The 24,461-nt window shown below is 37.1% G+C and overlaps 1 protein-coding gene across 46 annotated transcripts in view; it reads left to right on the plus strand.

The window, feature by feature from the left end:
* The window catches only part of ZDBF2 (zinc finger DBF-type containing 2), a 72,161-nt gene that overhangs the window by 35,076 nt on the left and 12,624 nt on the right, over positions 1-24,461 (plus strand). For 12 of the 46 annotated variants that reach the window (XM_065525915.2, XM_005574046.4, XM_045367569.3 and 9 more), the window contains exons 2-5: positions 3,732-3,785; positions 4,725-4,768; positions 5,981-6,089; positions 19,585-19,712. In XM_065525915.2, coding sequence (XP_065381987.1) covers positions 6,030-6,089; positions 19,585-19,712 — 188 coding nt within the window. In that variant the 5' untranslated portion in view covers positions 3,732-3,785; positions 4,725-4,768; positions 5,981-6,029. Of the gene's footprint in view, positions 1-3,731; positions 3,786-4,609; positions 4,679-4,724; positions 4,878-5,232; positions 5,319-5,980; positions 6,090-14,438; positions 14,545-19,584; positions 19,713-24,461 lie in introns of all 46 variants that reach the window. The other 34 variants (XM_065525917.2, XM_015432634.4, XM_074009844.1 and 31 more) reach the window with 15 other exon arrangements.

Raw genomic sequence — 24,461 nt, forward strand, 5'->3', positions numbered from 1 at the left:
AAAAGATTGCATTAAAAAATCAGAATGCATTACATGTAGTGAGAGTATTGTTTTGTGAAAAATGTTTGTGCGCGTGTGCATTGTGAAATTTAGTGGGTCGTGACTAGCATGAAAGATCGCATAGAAAATATCAGAATGCGTTACATGTAATGAGAGTATTGTTTTGTGAAAAATGTTTTAACTGTGCGTGTGTGCCTGTGAGTGTGTGCTCGGTTGTAATTAAAAATGTATTGGTTCCTGTGTGTCATGTTAAATAATCTTGAAAGTCGCTAATCCAAGGTACTGTCAGCACTCAGCTGAGCAATGATGCAATTAAAATAAACATTAGTTTTATTTTTTTCTTTGGAATAGTGGTGTTGTTGATTGCAGCAAATAAGAGTCCTAATTATTTGTTTTCACCTAATATTAAAGCAAGTAGTATTCCTAAAAATACAGAGAGGAAGTGTCAAAGTCGTTAAAAGGTTAAAGCATAAACTACTCAAATTGACCAGTGATCACATCTCAGTTACGCTGGTTATTGGTGTGAGACCTGCAATGAGATACCTCTTTTCTCTCAGCCTCAGTTCCCTGATTTGTTAAATGGGAATTAATCATGGCAGCTACCTTATAAAGCTGTTTGTTATTTAGATGAGATAATGCACAGGAAGCTGTTGACAGAGCGCCTAGCTCAGATTAAGTACTAAGTATTAGCTATTATTATTTTATTAAGACTGAATAGAGGTGTCTAGGATAATGCTTGTCACCAGAGGAAAGCCAGCATAGCGTGGATAATCCAAAAAAGGGGAAAACTGAAAATTAGTAGTGTTGTGTGGAGGAACTGACACTGAATTAGTGTGGTCTTTTTATGTCATTCAGCCATTGTTTTGTCATTGCCCCTCAATTGCTTCCCTACTACTGGACAGAAAATTCAGATTGTCTTATTCAGAAAACCAAATGCCTTTCTATTGTCTTTCCTTATTACTATTTTTTATTAAGTTGATGTCTCTTTTGTCAGGCATTTGAAAAATATGTTTTATGAGGATTGTGGGTTTTGTTGGTTCTTACCACACTGCCACACTCAGTTTGAGAAATACACACACGACAACTCCAAACTCATTTCAGAAATATTTTTATCGATGTTTACCTCTGCAGCTGGTGCAGATCTCAGGTGTGCAAGAAATATTTCTTAAAAAAAAAAAAAAACCAAAATTCTGTTTTATTTTTATTTTAAGACATTTCTACCTAAGTCATCTGGGTAGCTCAGAAATCTCTGTTCACTGCCTGGGATAGGTTTATGCAATTTTAAATGTTACATAAATGAATGAAATAAGAAGGTGAACATAGTCATTTTTTAAAGATAGCATTGTTATTTTTATGAAAAATAAATAGAATGCTTTGGATTCATAAAAAGGTTATATTTGCAAAAGAACTGGGTATGATAACTGTGAAAGATTAGGGAAAAATGTTTACCATTGATCATAATTCTGCTCTCAGATTTGAAACTGCCTTCAGATTTTTGTTCTGCTTTAGAGGAACAAAAATGGAAACTCAGGGGTGAATTACGATGTAGTTTATGAAAAGACATGTCTTGAAACTCTAATCTGTCAAAAAAGAAAAAAAAAAAAAGCAACAACCCCCATACTAAAAATACCAGTGAAACAAAAAAAGCCCAATTTGGTCTTAAACATATATAAATTTAGAAGTTTTAAGTTAAATATTAAGGTTATGTGTAGATTTAAAAAATTATCTTACTGATTGACTTTAAGAAGTTAACCCACCAACTGCTGGTTCTTGTCTTGACAGGGCTTTTATCTACACTGACAAAATACCATGCAATCATTAAACATTCTATTTTATTTTACTTTATTTTCTTCTATTTTATAATAGCATTTTATAATGATATATAAAGGTACTCATTATATGTGGTTCAGTGAGAGAGGGTGGCTATAGAATAGAATGTACTGTACCATCCCATTTTTGTAAAAATATGTTTAGAACAAAGAAGAATACGACACGTTAATGGTGGGTAGATTATGACTGATTTTTATGCTCTTTATTTTTATAATTGTACTATTATAAATGTTTTACTTTTGTAATAATTAATAAAAGTCATTTTTAAAAGAAAAATTAAATGTGTGTTTTCTTGTTTTATAAGCATACATGACTATGCTTTAAGGGATACTGACTCTCAACTTGGAGATTTTGGGAATTGACTAATTCTCCAGTATTTTAGGAAATGGTGCTGAGTAGTTAATAGTTATGTCCCTTACCCTTTGGAAAGCTGTTTTGAGTAGGAGAGAATCATTTTTCCAGAATTTTCTTAAACCACTCTCAAGTATACCTCTTTCCAAAAAAAACTTCTACAGTGCCTAAAGGTACGGTCTAAGTTCTTTAGTCTGCATTTGAATACTACCATGTCAAAATCCAGTCTACTTTCCCTGCTTTATTGCCCCTTAAATTCTCAAATGAAACCTTAGATTCAGCTGGATTTGTTAATTTACTGTCTCTAAATGTACCTTGTATTTTCTTGCTTTTGTACCTTTGCTTGTTTGTTAATTGGAATATCATTTCCCAACCTTTGAGTGAGTAAATCCCGCCCATTTTCCAGTATCTGGTTAAAAAACCATATCCACAGTGGCATCCCTGGCCACTCTAGCTAAAACTGAACTTTGCAGTTGAACTCATTGCATTTATTATTTTTGCTGAGGCATTTCTTAGGCAGCACCTCATTCTTTGGCTTGAATTTCTCAATTTCATTTAAAATTTTTTTGAGGGCAAGAAAACTTGTCTCATATTTGTCTCTATCCCTTAAAGTTTCTACCATGGAACTCTGCATTGAGTAGGTGCTTAGTAGTTATTCTTTAGGCCGGGCGCGGTGACTCACTCCTGTAATCCCAGCACTTTGGGATGCCGAGGCAGGTGGATCACCTGAGGTCGGGAGTTCAAGACCAGCCTGACCAACATGGAGAAACCCTGTCTCTACTAAAAATACAAAATTAGCCAGGCATGGTGGCGCATGCCTGTAATCCCAGCTACTCGGGAGGCTGAGGCAGGAGAATTGCTTGAACCCAGGAGGTGGAGGTTGTGGTGAGCTGAGATCGTGCCATTGCACTCCAGCCTGGGCAAAAAGAGCGAAACTCCGTCTCAAAAAAAAAAAAAAAAAAAAAAAAAAAAAAAAAAAAAAAAGTTATTCTTTGATTATACCGTGGTGTCACTGGCTTTCTTGAGCCCATGTGTTGGAATTTTTTCTTAATCAGTGATCCTGGATAAGGAGCAGCGCTTTGCCCACAACAATGCGGAAGAATAAAAAACATGCTTCTGCTTAATAGTGTATTGATGTAGATAGGTGATAAAAGAATTGACAGTATTTTTCATTAAAGCTAACGTGTACCTAAGCCTCGGGAAGTTTCTTATGAAGCTAATTTTGGGTTTGACAGCATTTTTGTTCTCAACCTTACCAGAGGCACAATTCAGCCTTACAGTCTTTTACAGCTACAGTTCCAGGAACCCAGAGACCTGCAGTGTTTGATGGTGGGTTAGATGGGCCATCACAGTCACTGCGCCAGAACTTTAGGAGGTCATGTGTGAGATTCAGTGGGTCATAGTATGTAAAGTGCTTTGTGTTCCAAAGTTAATATTTTTTCTTTTATTATTGGGAACATGTCACTTTTCAAAATATATCTGGATATGTTTGGTCAATGGTAGACACTTATGGGACCTCTTTTTAAAAATGATTTTATTTTAATTTACAGATATTTGCCTGAACTAATACAGCTGATGAAATACCTGACTTTTTCCTGCTCCAGGTAAATAATTTGTTACTTTAGAAATATCAGGTTCTAGTAGAATTCAGAGTTTGTATAAAAAGACCTATTTAGGCATGCAAAGTAATGTAAATCCAGACCCTAAAGAGGTGATTCTTTAATAAATAAGTTTTATTAGTTTATAAAAAATGATGACTTATGTTATTGAGTCAACTTATAGCAGAATCACCTTGAGCATTTTATTTTATTTTTTTGAGACAAAGCCTTGCTCTGTCGCCCAGGCTGGAGTGCAGTGGCGTGACCTTTGCACACTGCAGCCTCCACCTCCTGGGTTCAGACGATTTTCTTGCCTCAGCCTCCCAAGTAGCTGGGACTATAGGCATCTGCCACCACACCTAGCTAATTTTTGTATTTCTGGTAGTGATGGGGTTTTGCTGTGTTGGCCAGGCTGTTCTCGAACTCCTGACCTCAGGCGATCCACCTGCCTTGGCCTCCCAAAGTTCTGGGATTAGAGGCATGAGCCACCATGCCCGGCCACCTTGAGCATTTTAAATATGCTTCATAATGTATGTCCTGGGTTCCCTCAACCCATGGGATTTTGATTTGGTAAGTTTCTGATGGGGTCCTAGCATGTTAATTTTAAAAAATGCCAACACATGCTTCTGGTTTATTGTAACTCACTGCCATTATGGCACTAGAGATGACGGAAGTGGCAGGTGATAATGCCACAAGAGTTAAGGACCATAGGGTTAAAGACTAAAAATATTTAAGTATTTACATTTTGTGTGTATGTGATATTAGATTAATGGTTTACTTTTGTCCTTTATTTAATGAATGTTTTAATTATATTTTCAATCCCCCAAAAGTTTATTTTAGGATTTTGCAAAGCTTACATTTAAACTCTAGGCTCTCTCAGCTTGAAATTTGCCTTATGTGTAAGTACAATTTAAAATAAAAGTTTGTTCTGTTTTATTGCTGTAGGTTAATAAGTGAAGTAAATTAGTGGAAAAAAGACCAAATTTTAAGTAAGTAATGTCTTACATGTTTTTTGTGTCAGAGGCTGATTTAATTGATTAATTTTCCCCATAAATGTGAGAAGTCAGAAAATCAATTTCTCATAATAAGAAGTAATAGGTAAGTAAATATTATGCTAGCATTTTGACTTAATTAAGTTTTTTTCACCTCATCTTATGGTTTTAAGGCTGTGATTTCATTTTTCAGTTATTGATTTTAATGATTAAATTTTTCCCATTGCAGAAATACTCATAACACATTATAGAATGATTGTTACATATTTTCCAACAGATGAGAATGCTTAAATTAATTGAAATACAAAATTATTTGCAGTTCTATTTTCAGCTTAACAAAGCAGCAAATAAACTGCATTAAAGTCTTTACTTAAAATAATCATAAATTATATGTACTTTGTGTCAGTTAATACATTGGGCATGAAAATTACTGGGGGAATTTAAAAAATTCTGAATCCTAGGCTTACCTCAGCTCTACTAAAATTTTGGGTATTCATCCTGGTTTGGCAGCCATGCAGTATGTAATGTTGAAGGATTACACTTTTAGGTGAGTGGAAACTGGAAAACTATTTATTTGTAGAGAAATCTAAACACTAGTAGGAAAAGAAATCTCTCCTGTTTCTCTGGCTTACATCATTCTCAGAAGAAAAATGCTTTGTGTTTCAGAGGCTAAATTCGTTATTCTGATTTTTAGCAACTGTGTTGGATAAATTATTTAAAAATCTGCCTCTTTGTGAGCTGAGCAGAAAATGCCATGTGGTGTCTTTACACTCATGATGACAGAGAATGAGACGTTGTCAGATAATCTGGGGTTTGATATGGAAACATGATGGAGAAATTAATGAGCTCCATTAGAGTATAGTACATATACCATAACAATATCATAGAAGTAATTGGTCTTCACAAATTTAATCTTGTATTCTTTGTTACTAAATCAGTATCTAATATCTCTAATAAGTTATTAGAAAAACTAAATATTTAGTCATCTAGTCTTCAAATATTGGCAACTAACTGTTCTTTCATAAGATACATAGTTCTTGTCTCTGCTCCAGGCTCACTTATTTATTCAGTGGCTCATAGCAGCCTTGTATATTTTCCTAATTATTAGAAGTAGAAGTGAATTTCTGTTTTCTGCTAATTATCATAGCCATTTTCCTCATAAGATAAGGAATTATCATGATTTTTGCCATTTTTCTATTTGTTTTTCAGCTTGAGTATTCAAAGACAGTAGGCATCTGACTTCAGTTATTTATTCAAGATGCAGAAAAGACAAGGATATTGCAGTTATTGCCGTGTGCAGTATCATAACCTGGAACAGGTGAGAGGTTTCTATTAATATGATAATATCTCAAAGGACCTAGTTGTGACTTTCTCTTACATTTTATTAAATTCATTTATTTATTTATTGAACAGATCATATTGGGAATCTGTTAGTTGGCAGACACTGTTTAAGGTTCTAGGGATATGACCATGAACAAAAACCAAGCCTCTTTTTTCATGAAGCTTGTATTCTAGTGTAGTAAGACAGAAGATAAATAATATATAAATTTAGTACATAATACGTGAGATTGTGATAAATGTTATGAGGAAAACAAAATAGGGAAGGGGTAGGGTAGCCAGGTAAGGCCTTTTTAAGGAAGTGACATTGAGTTGAGATTTGGAGTTTGGGTCTCAGGTTTACATTTATCTGGGGAAAGAGTTTCTAGGTAGAGGGAAGAGACAGAGACCCCGAGGTTACGGAGTGGTTGGCACACTAACGAAGAGTCAGGAGGCTGGTGGCTGCATGGATATGGGGAGATGGGTGAGAAGTAATAGGCAAAGAATTCAGACTAGTAAATTGTGTATTTTAGATTCAGGAGGTATATGGGCTTGTTTGTTACATGGGTATATTGCATACCTGGTGGGGATTGGGCTTCTACTGTACCCATTACCCAAATCAGAGAAGTCGATTCTTTAAGACATTGTAGGCTAATGTAAGGACTTTGAATTTTATTTCAAGTGAGATGGGAGAGCATCTCAAAGTTTGAGCATAGGAGTTAAGTCATCTACTTTGTGTTTTAAAAGGCTCATTCTGGCTGCTGAGGGAAAAATAGTTGGTGTAGAGATTTAAAAATTTTGTTATCGTGATATAACTCATACACCATATACTTGACCCTTTAAGGTGTATAATTCAGTGAGGTTTTGTTATGTTCACAAAGTTGTACAACCATTGTCTAATTCCAGAACATTTTCATCACCCTAGAAGGAAGCCCTGTACCCATTGAGCAGTAACTGACTCCTCCCTTCTATCACTAGCCCCTGGCAACCACTTGTCTATTTCCTGTCTGTGTAGATTTGCTTATTCTGGATATTGCATGTAAATGGAATCAAATGTTGTGTGGCCTTTTGTGTCTGCTTTCTTTAATGTAGCATAATATTTTCACGGTTCATCCATGTTGTAACGTGCATCACGACCTCCTTCCTTTTTATGGCTGACAATGTTCCATTACATGGGTATATCATATTTTGTTTATTCATTGAGCAATTTATGGATATTTGGGTTATTTTTACTTTTTGACTGTTATGAATAGTGCTGCTATGGATATATGTGTACAAGTTTTTGTGTGGACATATGCTTTCACTTTTCTTAGGTTTACATGTAGGATGGAATTGTTCGGTCATGTGGTAATTGTGTTTAACTTTTTTGAGAGGGTGCCTCACTGTTTGTCAAAGTGGCTGTACCTTACCACCAGCAATGTATGAGGGTTCCAGTTTCTCCACATTCTTGTCAGCACTTGTGGTTGTCTTTTTTGTTGTTGTTGTTGTTGTTGTTGTTATAGCCATCTTAGTGGATGTGAGATGGTATCATTTTGGTTTTGATTTGCATTTCCCTAATGACATACAGTGTCTTTTCATTCGCCATTTGTATATCTTGTTTAGAGGGATGCCTATTCAGATCCTTTTCCTGTTTTTAATTGTGTTGTGTTTTTATTGTTGAGTTGTAGAAGTCTTTATATATTTTGGATACTTGACTTTTATCAGACATATAATTTACAAATACTTTCTCCATTCTGTGGGTTGTCTTGTTACTTACTCCTTTTTTTTTTTTTTGAGATGGGGTCTTACATCGTTGCCCAGGCTGGAGGGCAGTAGTGCGATCATGGCACACTGTAGCCTCAGCCTCCTGGGCTCAAGCAGCTCTCCTGCCTCAGCCTCCCAAGTAGCTGGGACTACTGGTGTGCACCACCATACCCAGCTAATGTTTTATTTTTTGTAGAGATGGGGTCTCACCATGTTTCCCAGGCTGGTCTCAAACTCCTGGGCCCAAGTGATTCTCCTGCTTTGGCCTCTGAAAGTTTTGGGATTACAGGCATGAGCCACCACACCTGGCCTTCTTTTCACTTTCTTGATGCTATGTTTTGATGCACAAAAATTTTAAGTTTTGCTATGTTTTGCTCATGTTTTTTGGTGTCAGAAGTGTTGCCTAATCTCAGGATTGAAGACATATGCCTATGTTTTCTTCTAAGAGTTTTATAGTTACTCTTACATTTAGGTCTTTTATCCGTTTTGAGTTCATTTTTGTATAAGGGTGTGAGATAGGGCTATACTTTTTTTTTCTTGCGTCTGTAAAATTAAATCTATTTCCTAGAAATCATGTTAAAATTCATGCTCATCAGAGCTCACCCTGTGCTACCCATAGTGGATTTATATATGTATGTATTTATATTGATTTGTTTACTTTTATTATTTTTACAATAATTATACGTATTTATGGGGTACAGTGTGATATTTTGATACATGTATATAATGTGTAATAATCAAACTGGTAATTAGCATACTAATCGCCTCAAACATTTATCATTTCTTTGTGTTGGAAACATTTAAAATCCTCTCTTCAATTGTTTGGAAATTTACAATCAATTATTGTTAACTATAGTCATCCTACAGTGCTATATAGGATACTAGAACAACTAGAACGTATTCCTCCTATCTAGCTGTAATTTTGTATTTATTAATTATCGTCTCCTAATTTCTCTCCCCTGACTTCTTCCCAGCTTCTAGTAATCACCATTCTGTTCTCTACTTTTATGAGCACAACTTTGATGACAAGATTTTCTTCTTTTATGGCTGAATTGTATTCCACTGTGTATATATACCACATTTCCTTTTTTTTTTTCTTTTTTCCTTTTTTTTTTGTGAGGTAGAGTCTTGTTCTGTCACCCAGGCTGGAGTGCAGTGGCATGATCTTGGCTCAGTGCAACCTTTACCTCTTGGGTTCAAGCAATTCTCCTGCCTCAGCCTCCTGAGTAGCTGGGATTACAGGAGCATGCCAACATACCTGACTGATTTTTGTATTTTTAGTAGAGATGTGGTTTCACCATGTTGGCCAGGCTGGTCTTGAACTCCTGACCTCATGTGATCCACCTGCCTCAGCCTCCAAAAGTGTTGGGATTACAGGCATGAACCTCTGTGTCTGGCCCTTTTTTCTTTTATCTGTTGATGGACACTTAGATTGATTCTATATCTTAGCTATTGTGAACAGTGCTGTAGTAATAAACATTGGGGTGCAGATATCTCTTTGATATACTGATTTCCTTTCTTTTGCATAAATACCTAGTCAGTAGGATTGCTGGATCATATGATAGTTATATTTTTAGGTTAGTTAGAAAACAGTTGTAGGTGCTTGGAGTGACTGTGGGACCAGAGTCCTAGGCTCATAGGTTTATGAACTTATTGTTGCACCTGGATCTTGGGGTACAGATTTGCTCTTTGGTGGAGTTGGATGTCTTTTCTCTTTCTCCTTTGCACGTCTGTTCTGCCAGTGAGTTTTTTACTTTTGGAAGTTTTCATGACAGTAACTATTGTCTTTTTTACTTGCCAGATGTAGGACTCCTTTGATCATTTCTTGTAAGACTGATCTAGTGGTGATGAATTCCTTCAGTTTTTGTTTCTCTGGGAAAGACTTGATTTTTCTTTCATGTCTGAAGGATAGCTTTGCTGGGTATAGTATTGTTTGGCTGTTGGAATGGTTTTAGCACTTTTAATATATCATCCCGTTCTTTGCTGGCCTTTGAAGTTTCGCAGAGAAATCTGCTGTTAGTCTAATGATGATTCCCTTATATGTGACTTGATGCTTTTGCTGTTTTTCAGATTCCATCTTTGGGGGTCTTCGACCTTTGACAGTTTATAATGTGCCTCAAGGAGGACATTTTTGGGTTGAATGTATTTGGGATTCTTCGAGCTTCCCATATCTGAATGTCCATAGACTTGGGAAGTTTTTTGCTATTAGTTCATTAAATAGGTTTTCTATGCCTTTCTTCTTGTCTTCCCTGTCTGGATTCCCCTAACACAAATATTTGTTCACTCAGTGGTGTCCCATAAGTCTTGTAGGTTTTTTTCACCTCTTTTGCATCATTTCTTTTTTTTCCCTCTTACTGGGTAATTTCAAATGACTGATCTAAAAATTTAGAGATTTCTTTCTTCTATTTTATCAAATCTGCTGTTGAATCTCTCTATTGTATTTTTTATTTCATTCATTGAATTCTTTAGCTGTAGGATTCCTGTTTGGTTCTTTTTTATGATTTTTTTCTGTGTTGAATTTTTGCTCATATGTGAATGGTTTTTCTGATTTTGTTGAATTGTCTATGTATATTTTCTTGTCTCATTGAGTTTCCTTAAGATCTTTATTTTGAATTCTTTTTCAGAATTAGTTTATTTTCTTTTCATTGTTTTTTTTTTTTTTTAAATGAGAAAGTTATGTTCCTTTGGTGGTGTTATATTTCTTTGCTTTTTTATGTTTCTTATATCCCTGCATTGATGTGTCTGCATCTGGTGGAATAGTCACTTCTTCCATACTTTCTGGAGTGGCTTTCATATTGAATAACTTTCACCTGCAGCTGGGCTTTAATGTGCTACTTGGGAGAGTGTGGTTACTCTGTTGCCAGATAGATGCAGTGGTATATAGTCTTCATTCCGTTTCTTCAGCTGTGTTCACCATCAGCAATAACTGTGGGCACCTCAGTGGCCTACACTGTAGAAGTCTGTGGCGGTGGCAGCAGCATAGGCTGAATGTCCTTGATGTCAAGGGCTTCTGGAATCCACCAATGGGGAGACTTAGCTGAGGAGATTCCTCTTGGTGTTAGGTCTGATACGGCCTGTAAGCAGCTTTAGTAGCACTGTGTTCCAGTTGCAGGTGTTTGGAGTGGCTGTGGGACCAGGGTCCTAGGCTCATAGGCTTATGAACCTATTGTTGCACCTGAATCTTGGGGTACAGATTTGCTTTTTGGTGGGGTTGGATGTAGGTTGCCCACAGAGCCAGGACCTGTCACTTTTAGGCACCCCCTAGTAGCTGGGGCCCAGGGAGTCAGGTTGTAGCTGAGATTTCTACCCCTGAAGGGCAGGGCACAGCACTGACCTGACTCCAGGGAAAAATAGTTGCTCTGGAGGTTTGATCCTGGGGAACAGGGTGTGGCTGCAGTTCAGAAACGTGAGCCAGTAGAGCTCAGTGGCAACTTAGGTCTCAGGGGATGAGGCATTGTGTAGTAATGACTCTAGACACTGGAATGGTAGGACTCAGCAGCAGCAGATACATAGCTATTGTTTGGACCCTGGGTAGGGCAGGGAACAGTACAGTGACTCCATTCCCCAGGTAAAGGCATGTCTCAGCAGCTCAGACTCTAGGGGTCTAGTCTGGTCTAGGAAAGCAGAGTACTAGAGTTGTTTGGCTAGTAGGATGAGGTGTCTAAGCTTAGCCACTGCTCTCTTTCCCTGGGACATGAGGTACTCAGCCCTGGGGTACACAGCTGCTCAGCTTGGCCAGGACACCATTTCCCAGGGGGGCATGTGCTGCTTCAGTTCAGGTTTGGGAGGGGATCGGGGACAGTGGCGTGACTGTTCCGGGCGGCCATTTCTCTGGGTGCCACTTCAGCTTAGGTACTGGGTTGTGTGACTACTCTAAATATCTAAGGCAGTTTCCTGCAATTCAGGATGCTACTTCAACCTAGGCACTGGGGACGCGTGACTGCTTTGAGCCACAAAGGTACTATTTTCCTGGGAGGCAGGGTACCACTTTAGCTCCAGCCTGATGGGGTGAGAGCAGAGGTGGGTGAAGTGGCTTCATTTCTTCTTGATTCTATGAGGAAGGATTTAACTACTGTTTGTATCTTGGCCTGGGGATGTCAGGCCACTGGGCTGGGATGATTCAGCAGTGGCTTAGCCTCAGGGATGAAAGGGAGCCATGGCTGCTTGCCCTTGGAGCAAAACACGTTTCAGCCATAGTTCCACTTGCAAGGTGGTGTAGCCACGTGTCCTTTCCAAATAGTTTACAGGGGCCAGGGCACAGTATTGGCTTCTTCTTTCAGGGGAACACAGTGGTGTAGACTCCAGATAGCTCCTTCAGCTGGTCTTCGTCCTTGTGAGGACTGCAGGGGTGAGGTCTGTAGGTGTACAAGGTATTAATGGGGGTTGATTGTTGGAATCCTCTTGCTTGCCTCCTTGCTATAGGGAGAAGTTCTTCCTGGTTCCCCGCTGATCCCGGTTGGGAATCGGGTGCTGGAGGCCTGGCATTCCCTTCTGCTTTCTGTGTTGCCATTCTGAGTTCTTTGCTCACCCTGGTTTCTGTTTCTCCTCTGATGCACTCCATTGCCCTTCTTAAGTTGTTTTTGTTAAGATATAGTGGTTTGTTCATTGTGCTGGCCATCTTTTTCCAAGTTTATTCTTTTGCATGTGATGTACAGTAGTACCAGCACCATTTGTTGAAGACTATCCTTTCCTGATTCAATTGCCTTGACATCCTTGTTGAAAATCAGTTGACCATAAATATAAGGTTTACCTCTAGACTTTCAATTCCATTTTATTTATCTATATATCTGCTCTGATGCCAGCACCACATAGTCTTGATTACTGCAGCTTTGTAGTAAAATTTGGAATCATGACATTTGAGTCCTCCAACTTTGTTCCTCTTTTTCAAGATTGTTTTGGCTATTCTTGGTTCCTTGTATTTCCATATGAATTTAAAGATTACCTTGTTGGTTTCTGCAGAAAAGCAGCTGGAATTCTGATAGGGATTGTGTTGAATCTGTAGATACATTCATGGGGAATATACATCTTAATATTAAGTCTTCCAGTCCATGAATAGAGGTATGTATTTCCATTTACGGAGAGATTTAAAATCTTTCAACAGTGTTTTGTAATTTTCAGTGTACAAGTTTTACACTTCTTATGCTAAATTTATTCCTAAGCATTTTATTCATTTTGATGCTATTGTAAATGGAATAGTTTTCTTAAGTTCATTTTGGATTGTTTGTTGGGAGTGTATGGAGAGCTTCAATAGATTTTTAAATATTGATCTTGTGTCATACAACCTTGCTGACCTTGTTTATTAGTGCTAATTGTTTTTTTGTCGATTCCTTAGGATTTTCTATATACTAGATTATGTCCTTTCCAAATAGTTTTACTGCTTTTTTCCCCAATCTGGATGCCATTATTTCTTTTTCTTGCCTAATTGCTCTTGCTAGAATTTCTAGTATGATGAGTGTTAAATTACGGTAGTGAGAATGGATATCCTTGTTTTGTTTTGAATCTTGGGAGAAAACTTTCAGTCTTTTGTCATTAAGTTTGATGTTAGTTGTGGGTTTTAGCCTTCTATTCCTAATTTGATAAGTGTTTAATCATGAAAGGGTATAGGCTTTTGTCAAACGCTTTTCTGCAACTATTAGATAAGTATGCGTTTTTTTCCTTTAGTCTATTAATATAATATATTACAGTATTCGTCAGCTCAGGCTGCCATAATAAAATACCATAGACTAGTTAACTTAAATCAGCAGTCCCCAGCCTTTTTGGCACCAGGGACCAGTTTCGTGGAAGACAATTTTTCCACAGACAGGGTGGAGGGGTGGTTTTGGGATTTAACTGTTCCACCTCAGATCATCAGGCATTAGATTCTCATAAGGAGCACGCAACCTAGATCCCTTGCATGCACAGTTCACAATAGAGTTTATGCTCCTATGAGAATCTAATGTCTCCACTGATCTGACAGGAGGTGGAGCTCAGGTAGTAGCGCTTGCTTGCCTGCCGCTTACCTCCTGCTGTGTGGCCCGGTTCCTAGCAGGCCATGGACCAATTCCTAACAGCCCTTCTTACTGTGTCCTTCTGTAGCAGAGGGAGAGGGCAATTTCTCTTCCTATTTTATAAGGCCACCAATCCTATTGAATGATGTCGCTACCGTTATGACTTCATTTAACCTAAATTACCTCCTAAAAGCCCTGTTTCCAAATACAGTCACATTAGGGGTTAGAACCTCAACATGTGAATTTTGGGGGGGATGCAGTTCAACCTATAGCAGTTAGATTGGTTGGTTTTCAGATGTTAAACTAATCTTGCATTTGTGGGCTAAATCCCACTTGGTCATGGTATATAATCCTTTTTATATGTTGCTGGATTTGGTTTGCTATTAATAATATTTTGTTGAGGATGTTTGCAGCCTTGTATTTCAAGGCTTTGGAGAACTATAAAAGCAGTGAAGTAATATGGGGCCCATATCTAGTGAAGTACTTAACAGAAACAATGGAAGCCAAAAGAAAGAAAACAACTGCGCCTAGAATTCTCTACTCAATACGTATATCTTTTAATAAGGAAGGTGAAATAAAACTATTTTCAGGAAATAAAAATTAAGGGAATTTGTCACCAGCAGACTCTCACTAAAGGAAAAACTAAAAAGGAGTTCTTCAGGCAGAAGGAAAATGATTCCCGATGGAAGCTCAGAGATACAGGAAGTAATGAAGAACAGTGGAAAGGTAAATATGTAGGCAATCTAAGTGAATTCTGTCTTGTGGGATGAACAACAATGGCATATAAATTGGGAGGGGAGTAAATAATGTTAATTTCTAAGGACTTTGCATTGTTTATAAAGAGAATAAAAGTAACAAGTAATTTTAGACATTGACAGTTCAGGGTTGCTCATTGTAATCTCTTACCAAAATAGACTATGAAAAGTCTGTAACTAACTACAGAGTTAACAGAAAGGGAAAAATTGAAATGATGAAATGTAGTCCACAAGAAGACAAGAAAGGAGAGGAAAAGGGATAATTGTATAGGCAAGAATAACAGATTGAAAAAGAAAAAGTTAAATACAACTCTATCAATAATATATTAAGTGAAAATAGATTTGATGCTTGAATTACAACTGTATTCAATATTTTGTCAGAGGTCCTACTCAAGGAAATAAGGAAAGGAAAATAAAAATGATGAAGACTGGATAAGAAGAAATAAAACTATTATTTATACACAACATGTGGCCATAAAAACTCAAAAGATATCTAGGTAAACCATTAGAATCAATAAGTGAGTTAAAAAAGGTGGTTAGACCAATGTAAAAAGAAACTATTTTTATATACAGATACCATGTAGAAAATGAGATAAAAAAATTACAATAGCATCAAAGAACATCAAAATCTAGGGAATAAACATGAGAAAATGTGAGATCTTTAAACTAGAAACTATAAACATTGAAAGAAATTTTCATGTTCATGGATTGAAGAATCAATATTGTAAACATGTCATTTGTGCCTAGATTGTTATATTTATCCAATGTAATTTCAATCAAAATCCCAGAGAATTATTTTTTTTAATGAAAAGCCAATTCCAAAAATAAATGTGGGAAAGTAAAAGGCTCCAGAAGAACTAGGATAATCTTAAGAACAAAGTGAATAGATGTCCTCTATTAGATACTAAAACTTATGAAACTTTAGTCTTTAAAATAATATAGTCTTGCTGCAGAGTTAGACCATGGAAACAAACCAGGAATTCCAGAAACAGACACATATATGGACGTCTGATTTGTAACAAAGGTGGTGCTGCACAGCAGTGAGGACAGAACTTTCTTCAATAAGTGATACTGGGTCAATTGAATATTCATATGGAGAGGAAAGTGAAACTTTATTGCCGAATCACCCTGCATATAAAAATCAGTTAGAAGCAGACTATAGACATAAATGTTGTAGCCAAAATAGTAAAGCTTCTAGAAACAGGAGAAAATCTCTAGGACTTTGATGGTAAAGAGAGATTTCTGGCCACAAAAACCACTGACAAAAAAAGAAAAACTCTGGACTGAGAAACAATGGAAGATGTTTAAGAAAGTGAAAAGAAGCTCCAGAGAGGAAGATGGTACTCGAAACACATATAATTGAGCAAAGAACTGGTGTCCAGAATAAGGAATTTCTACACATCCATAAGGAAGAGACAGAACATCCATTTGAAAAATAGAGAGACTTAACAGACCCAACATAAAAGAGGATATCCAGATGGCCAGTAAATATGAAAAGCTATCACAAAAATTACAGATTAAGGCCACAGTGATATAACAATAAACATCCTTATAATTGCTAAAATGAAACAGACTGACAATACCAAGTGTTGATGAGGAGCTAGGAATACTGCTGGTAGGAATATACATTGGTACAGCCACTTTGGAAGACTGGTCGATAGTGAGTACTAAAGCTGAGCGTGCGCAAATTTTTATGACCCAGAAGTTTCACTCCTATTAGTGTACTCAACAAAAATACATGCACATTGGCACCAAAAGACACATACAAGAAGGTTCTTCACAGCATTATTAGTAATAGCCAAAAGCTGGAAACAACACAATTGTCCGTCAAGAGTAGAATGAATGAATGAAATATGGCATATTCATACAATGAAATATTATGCAGAAAAGAAGATGAACAGATTCAGCTAATATGGATGAATGTCACATATATAATTTGAGTAAAATAAGCTGAATGCAAAAGCATACATATTATATGACTCCATTTATATACATTTCAGAAAATTTCAAAACTATAGTATTAAAAGTTAGGTAATAGTTACTTTTGGGGAAAAGGGAAGGGATATTAGATTGGGATGGGACATTACAGGGATTTCTGGATGCTTGTCAACTTTTCATGGATAGATGGTAAGGATGTGTCCACTTTGTGATAGTTGATTGAGCTGTATGCATATGATTTGTGTACTTTATGTATGTTATACATCAATTCAAAAAATCTAAAGGAACTGACACCTTATGGGATGTAAATGAAGTTTTCTATTCACATTTCTTTTTTCTTTTTGCCTTGGCAGAGAGAGGACAAGGTTGGATTTTATTATTTATTTTTGTAATTTCAACTTTTATTTTAGATTCGGGGGGACACATGTCCAGGCTTGTTACGTGGGTATATTGTGTGATGCTGAGGTTTGGGTTACAAATGATTCCATCATTCAGGTAGTGAGCATAGTACCTGATAGGTAGTTTTTCAGCCCTTGCCCCCTGCCCTGCCTCTCCTGACCCAGTATCTCCCAGTGCCTTTTATTCCCATCTTTATGTCCACATGTACCTAATGTTTAGCTCCCACTTAAAAGTGAGAACATGCGGTATTTGGTTTTCTGTTCCTGTGTAAATTTGCTTAGGATGATGGCCTCCAGCTGCATCCATGTTGCTGCAAATGACACCATCTCATTTTTTATGGCTGTGTAGCATTCCATGATGTATATGTACCACATATTCTTTATTCAGTAAGGTTGGATTTTAACTGAATATTTACTTGTTTCCTTGTGCATTTGTCCCCTTTAACCACCAGGCATTCTAACTCTGGTGATGGGTCCTGGACAGTGGAGAGTTTTGTAGCAGGATTTTGAAAGTGTCATAATGTAGATTGTTCCTGGGGCTAGGAGCACTAGCTAGCATGGACCTCTGAAGTCAACATGGAAGAAGATAATGCCAAGAGTTGTAACAGTGGTCAGGAGTTAGCAACCTGATTTAAGTTCTTTAACACCTTTACCGGGATATTTTAAAATATCTTTTCTAAGTATTGTTAAATTAAAATGCACTATTAAATTATAAATAACATGTTAGAAATATGCCATTTCCTAGCATGATACAAAGAAAGAGGATAAGCTTTGGAGTTATTAAAATCCTGGCCTTGCTGTTTGCTCAGTATAAAACTTTGGGCAGTTTACTCTAATTCTTTTTTTTTTTTTCTTTTCTTTTCTGTTTTTTTTTGTTGTTGTTGTTTGAGACAGAATCTCCCTCTGTCACCCAGGTTGGAGTGCAGTGATGCAGTCTCAGCTCACTGCAACCTCCGCCTCCAGGGTTCAAGCAGTTCTCCTGCCTGAGCCTCCCCAGTAGCTAGGACTAGGCACGCAGCACCACCATGCCTGGGTAATTTTTTTTTTGTTCACTAGAGACGGGGTTTCGCCTTGTTGGCCAGGCTGGTCTTAAACTGACCTCAGGTGATCTGCCCACCGCAGCCTCCCAAAGTGCTGGGATTACAGGCCTGAGCCACTGTGCCCAGCCCAGTTTACTCTTAATTTTTTGTACCTTAGTCTTTTCATGCTAAATGGGGACAATATTCTTAGTGAAAAGTCAGTGAAGATTACTGTGTAAATGGAATAGCACTGTGTTTGGTACATCATAGGTGCTCCATAGGTAGACTTTTTCCCATTCTGCTTGCTAGTCCACTAAATAATATTAGTAAAGAAAGAATCTTTCTAACTGTAGAGAGAATTACAAGTCTGAGAAATTTAGTGTATTTATTTTAATTTTGTGTTCAAGTTAGGATTTTTAATTTCTGAAAGAAAATAAAGGGGCCTTTTTTGTCAGTTAATCTTTGACCTCTTTTAATACAATAATCCAACCCTGTTCTCTCTCTTAACAGATTTTCATTTTAAAAAAACATTTACTCATTGAAAAAGATAAGAATTTATAAGAAAAATTGAAAAATTACCCATAACTGCACCACACTGACATCTGTACTAGTAAGGTTTGGTATACATACACACTAGTCCCCCCTTATCTGTCGTTGGTTTCAGTTACAGCCAAACATGACTGGAAAATATTATATGGAAAATTCCAGAAATAAATGGGCAAATAAATTGCACGTCATTCTGAGTAGCTTGATGAAATCCTTTGCTGTTACTCATTGTCCCACTCAGAATATGAATCATCCATTTGTCCAGCATATTCCTGCTGTATATACCATCTGCCCATTAGTCACTCAGTAACTGTCTTGGTTATTAGATCAATTGTTGGATATCATGGTGCTTGTGTTCAAGTAACCCTTATTTTACTTTTATTACAGTGTATTGTTATAATTGTTTTGTTTCATTATCAGTTATTGTCGTTAATCCCTTACTGTGTCTAGTTTATAAATTAATCTTTATCATAGGTACGTAAGGAAAAACATATATAGGTTTGGTACTATCCACCGTTTCAGGCATCCACTGGGGGGGTCTTGGAACAAATCCCCTGAGGATAATAGGGGACTACTGTAATTTCTTCCATTTACTTGTCTGTATGTTTTTAAACTGTAGTTTGACATGAAACCATACATGTAGTTTTTGCATTCCTCATTTTTTTCTAAATCCAGCACCTTAGACCGCTTGGCCACACTACCACACTCATTTTTTCTTAATATGTAACGTTTCCCCATGTTATTAAAAATTCTTTGTATTATTTTAGATAGCTGTGTAGTATTACATCTTAGAGCCTATTATAACTGAAGTCTTTTACTGTTAGAAACTTAGGAGGTTTCCAGTTTTTTGTTATACTATGATAATGGTATCTTTTTTGCATGAATCATTTACCTTTAAGACTATTTCCTTAGGCTATACTTAGGGAAATCTCATTATTTTACCTAAGGGAAAGTAGTTTTATGGTTTTTAGATGCAAATTTCAGAATTGCTTTATAGAAAAGCTGTCAGTTCATAATTTAACCAGGAGTATATAAATGAATCCGTTTTGTCGAACTCTCACTACTAAATACTATCCATTTAAAAATATTCCATTTCTTTTTTCTTTATAGCATTTGTTCAGTGCTCAGCACAGGAGTTTGACCAGACAGAGTAGACGTCAAATATGTACCAGCAGTTTGATGGAGCGTTTCTTACAGGATGTACTGCAGCACCACCCATATCACTGTCAAGAGAGCAGGTAAAGTAGTTGATTGGAATAATATTTATACGTAGTTATATGTTACAGTGGGTGTTTGTGTTCATGTCCCAATCAATACTTTAAGTGAATCTTTGAATCAAGGAATATAAAGTGAAATTTTAGTAACTTTCATTTGCAATTTTAAATTTTTCTTAGCTTAAGTAAGAAATTTCACTATAGAAGGTATGGACTACATTATGTTTTTTTCCTAAATAAAAGTCTTAGGCTAATAAATAATTGTATATCATTAAGATGTTTTATAAGTATGTTATAGGATTAAGCAGGGGGAAAAGGAGGAAGAAATAGTTTTTATCTGTTTGTTTGTTTGTTTTGTCTGAGGTGGAGTTTCGCTCTTGTTGCCCAGGGTAGAGTGCAATGGCATGATCTCAGCTCACCGCAACCTCCACCTCCCAGGTTCAAGCGATTCTCCTGCCTCAGCCTCCCGAGTAGCTGGGATTACAGGCATGCGCCACCACGCCTGGCTAATTTTTTGTATTTTTATTAGAGGCGAGGTTTCCCCATGTTGGTCAGGCTGGTCTGGAACTACCGACCTCAGGTGATCCACCCAGCTTGGCCTCCCAAAGTGCTGAGATTACAGGTGTGAGCCACCGCACCTGCAAAATAGTTTTTGGAAGGTTAGCAACAGAAAATCTGATGACAAAAGCAGAGTAAGGACAATCAAGTCAAAACTGAGTCAGTTCCACATTAATAGAACTCTTTGCTAATTCTGAGTAAAAGAGATATCAAAAAGAATTGGGTTTTTAAATAATCTGTCTTTATTTTGATAGCTTTTCTTGTATCCATTTGTTTTAGTTGTTTTTAATAAAAGTAATTATTTTGATAACATTTAAGAGTTAATGCCCTATGTTAAAGAAAAACATTGGTAGAAAATCAGATTAAATACTGTGGTAAGTTTTTAGCTCCAGCTGTACAAGATAAGGTAAAAATAGATCATTAGCACATCTGTGCAGAATTAACTGAGATGTGCACCAATTAGTAGAAAAAGAGATAAACTTCTTTGCCTTGCAGATCACTAACATAGACCTTAGAAATGGCAAAAATATTTTAATGGGGAAAAGTTAGAGGAAAACAAGATGATTTCTTAGCTGATGGGAAGATAGAATTAGCCTATCCTGGGGTCAGTATAAATTTCCAGTTTTTTTGTTTTTTTTTGAGACGGAGTCTTGCTCTGTCACGATCTCAGCTCACTGCAACCTCCGCCTTCCTGATTCAAGCAATTCTTCCTGCCTCAGTCTCCCGAGTAGCTGGGATTAGAGGCACACATCACCACGCCTGGCTAATTTTTTTGTATGTTTAGTAGAGACTGGGTTTTGCCATGTTGGCCAGGCTGGTCTTGAACTCCTGACCTCAGATGATCTGCCCGCCTTGGCTTCCCAAAGTGCTGGGATTACAGGCATGAGTCACCGTGCCCAGCTCCATTGTATAACTCTCATGAGCAGTGCTTCAGCAAACATGTTTTTACATGAAACTGTTTCTTTTTTGTTTTGTTTTGTTTTTTTGAGACAGAGTCTCACTCTGTTGGCCAGGTTGGAGTGCTATGGCATGGTCTTGGGTCATTGCAACCTCCATCTCCCGGACTCAAGCAATTCTCCTGCCTCAGCCTCCCGAGTAGCTGGGATTACAGGCATGTGCCACCATGCCTGGCTAATTTGTGTATTTTTAGTAGAGATGGGTTTCACCATGTTGGCCAGGCTGGTCTCAAACTCCCGACCTCAGGTAATCTGCCCACCTCGCCCTCCCAGAGTGCTGGGATTACAGGCGTGAGCTACTGCGCGCGGCCATATGCAACTATTTCTATGTTATATCTTGCTAGAATTTGAAGTTCTGGGTCAGAGTTTATGGACCTTAAAAATGTTTTTTTAATTTTTTTTTTTTTATTTTTTAACTTTCCTTTTTGGAATAATTTCAGGCTTACAAAAATGTTGCAAAACGGGTACAAGAAGTTCTTGGATCACCTTCCCCTGGCTTTCTCAAATATTAAATCCAAAATAACCACAGAGGGCCAGGAGTGGTGGCTCACACCTGTAATCCCAGCACTTTGGGAAGCCAAGGAGGGCTGATGGCTTGAGGTCAGGAGTTCAAGACCAGCCTGGCCAACATGGTGAAACCCCTGTCTCTACTAAGAATATAAAAATTTGCTAGGCATGTTGGCACATGCCTGTAGTCCCAGCTACTCGGGAGGCTGAGGTAGAATAGTTCCTTGAACTGTACTCCAGCCTGGGTGACAAAGCTAGACTCCATCTTAAAAAAAAAGATAAAAAAAACCACAGTACAATGATAAAAACCAGGAAACTACAAATGCAGTAGGAGGATTACTTGACTACAGGAGTTGGAGACTGCAGTGTACTTTGACCTCCCCGCAGCCCGTGAATAGGTGCATCCAGCCTGGGCAACAAAGTGAGGCCTGTCCTGGCCTCTAAAAAAAGCCCCAAGCTGGACGCAGTGGCTCACACCTATAATACCACCACTTTGGGAGGCCGAGGCGGGCGGATCACCTGAGGTTGGGAGTTTGAGACCAGCCTGACCAACATGGAGAAACCCTGCCTCTACTAAAAATACAAAAAATTAGCTGGGCATGGTGGTGCATACCTGTAATCCCAGGTACTCAGGAGGCTGAGGCAGGAGAATTGCTTGAACCCGGGAGGTGGAGGTTGTGGTGAGTCGAGATTGTGCCATTGCACTCCAGTCTGGGCAACAAGAGCGAAACTTCGTCTCAAAACAAACAAACCCAAAGCAAAATCTCCCTGAACCCTGCTCAGAGGGAGCCAATTTTAAAAACACAAAAACCAGAAACCAAGAAATTACATTGATACCATACTAACAGCTAATCTATAGACCTTGTTTAAATTTTGTTGGTTGTCTTAACTCATGTCCATTTCTTGGACCAGAAGCCAATCCAGAATCACACATTGCATTTTATTGTCAGCATCTCCCTAGTTTTCCTTTATCTTAAATCGTTCCTCAGTTTTTCTTTGTTTTTAAGACCATGATACTTTCTTTATAGAGTACTGGCCAGTTAATTTATGGGATAGCCTTCAATTTTTGTCTGTCTGATATTTTCTTATGATTAAACTTTGGTCATGCATTTTGGGCACGAATATCTTAGAATCGATGTTGTGCCCTTCTCAGTGTGGAATCAGGAGACACATAAGGTTGCCCTATCATTTGGGTGATGTTAGCTTGAGCCACTTGATTAAGGTACTACTGTCTGCCAAGTTACTCCACTGTGAAGTTACTGTTTTTCCTAATTAATAAGGATCGGTATGGGGGAGAACTTTGAGACTGAGTAAATACCCTGTTTCTTATCTTACTTTTGCCCACTTATTTTGTGCAGCCATTAATGATTCTTTAATCAAAATTCTACCATAAAGAAGATCTTGTTCTTTCACTTATTTATTCAAGTATTTAATATTTATTTATATCATTATAGACTCATGGATATTTCTTTTATTCTATGGGTTTTAATTTGTTACTAGTTATTATTTATTTTGTTGCTCACATTGTGTATGGACATTTGAAATCCTTGCTAGACACTTCCTAGAAGGCTATACCAATTTATACTCACACCAGCAGCATAAGAGAATGCCGATTTCCTGTCACTGTTGCTAACCCTGGGATTATCAGCTTCTTTTTTCCCTACCAAAATAATGGGCCAAAAATGTGTAGATATACATACTGATAATCCCATATTATCTATTTTCAGGTAGAACTTTTTTGTGTATTGATTGGCCATATTTTATTCTATGATATGTTTGTTAATATACTTTGCCCATTTTTCTATTGAGTTATTTGTATATTTTGGCTTTGTAAGCAATATTTGAGTATGAGTAATATCCTTTGTATTTTAAATGTGTTACAGATTTTTTTTCGGAACCCAGTTGTTTGTCTTTTAACTGTATATGTTATTCTTTATCATACAGAAATTAAAATTTTTGATTTAATCAGATGTAAGGAGAATTTTTCTTTACGGCTTCTTTTATGCCTTTTTCTTCATGCCTTTGTTTTTTGTTTTAAATACTTGTAATCATCTTGGAGTTTCTTTTTATATGTGGTGTGAGGCAGGACTTCTTGTATCTCTCATTATCCCTGCTGATATAAAATGTCACCATCTGTGTCATAACCTGAGTTCTTGTATTTGTGTATATGTGTGTATGTAGATCTTTTTGCGTATCATTTTGTTTCCTTGATTTTAAAAAAATCACATGCCAATAGTACATTATTTTATTATATATGTATAAACTTTCTAACTTACAGGATTTATGATTTAAAAAAATTTCCTTTCTGTTCTCTTCTTGTCTAGACATTGTAAATTTTTCTATTTTAGCTTTCCTGAAAGTCAGCTCTTGCTTTATTTTTGTTTTGTCTTCATTAATTTTTTCCTTTTCTTAATATATTTCATCTACCTTCTTATGGGGGCAATTTGGTTGTTATTTTTTTCATCTTAAATTGGATGCCCAGTTGTATTTATGAATTCTTTTCTTAATGGAAGTATTTAACAGTATGATGTTTTTATTTTGGCCATATATCATAGTTTTTATTTCTTTTAGATAATTTAAAAAATATTTTCTTTTTAGCGCAAGAGTTTTTCTTTTTAGCTCAAGAGTTTAGCTGTTTTTTGTTCGTTTGTAGGTCTCACTCTGTGGCCCAGGCTGGAGTGCAGTGCGTGATTATAGCTCACTGTAGTCTCAAAGTCCTGGGCTCAAGTGACCCACCTGCTTCAAACTCTCG

This window comes from Macaca fascicularis, chromosome 12, assembly GCF_037993035.2.
Source record: "Macaca fascicularis isolate 582-1 chromosome 12, T2T-MFA8v1.1".
Lineage (NCBI taxonomy): Eukaryota > Metazoa > Chordata > Mammalia > Primates > Cercopithecidae > Macaca > Macaca fascicularis.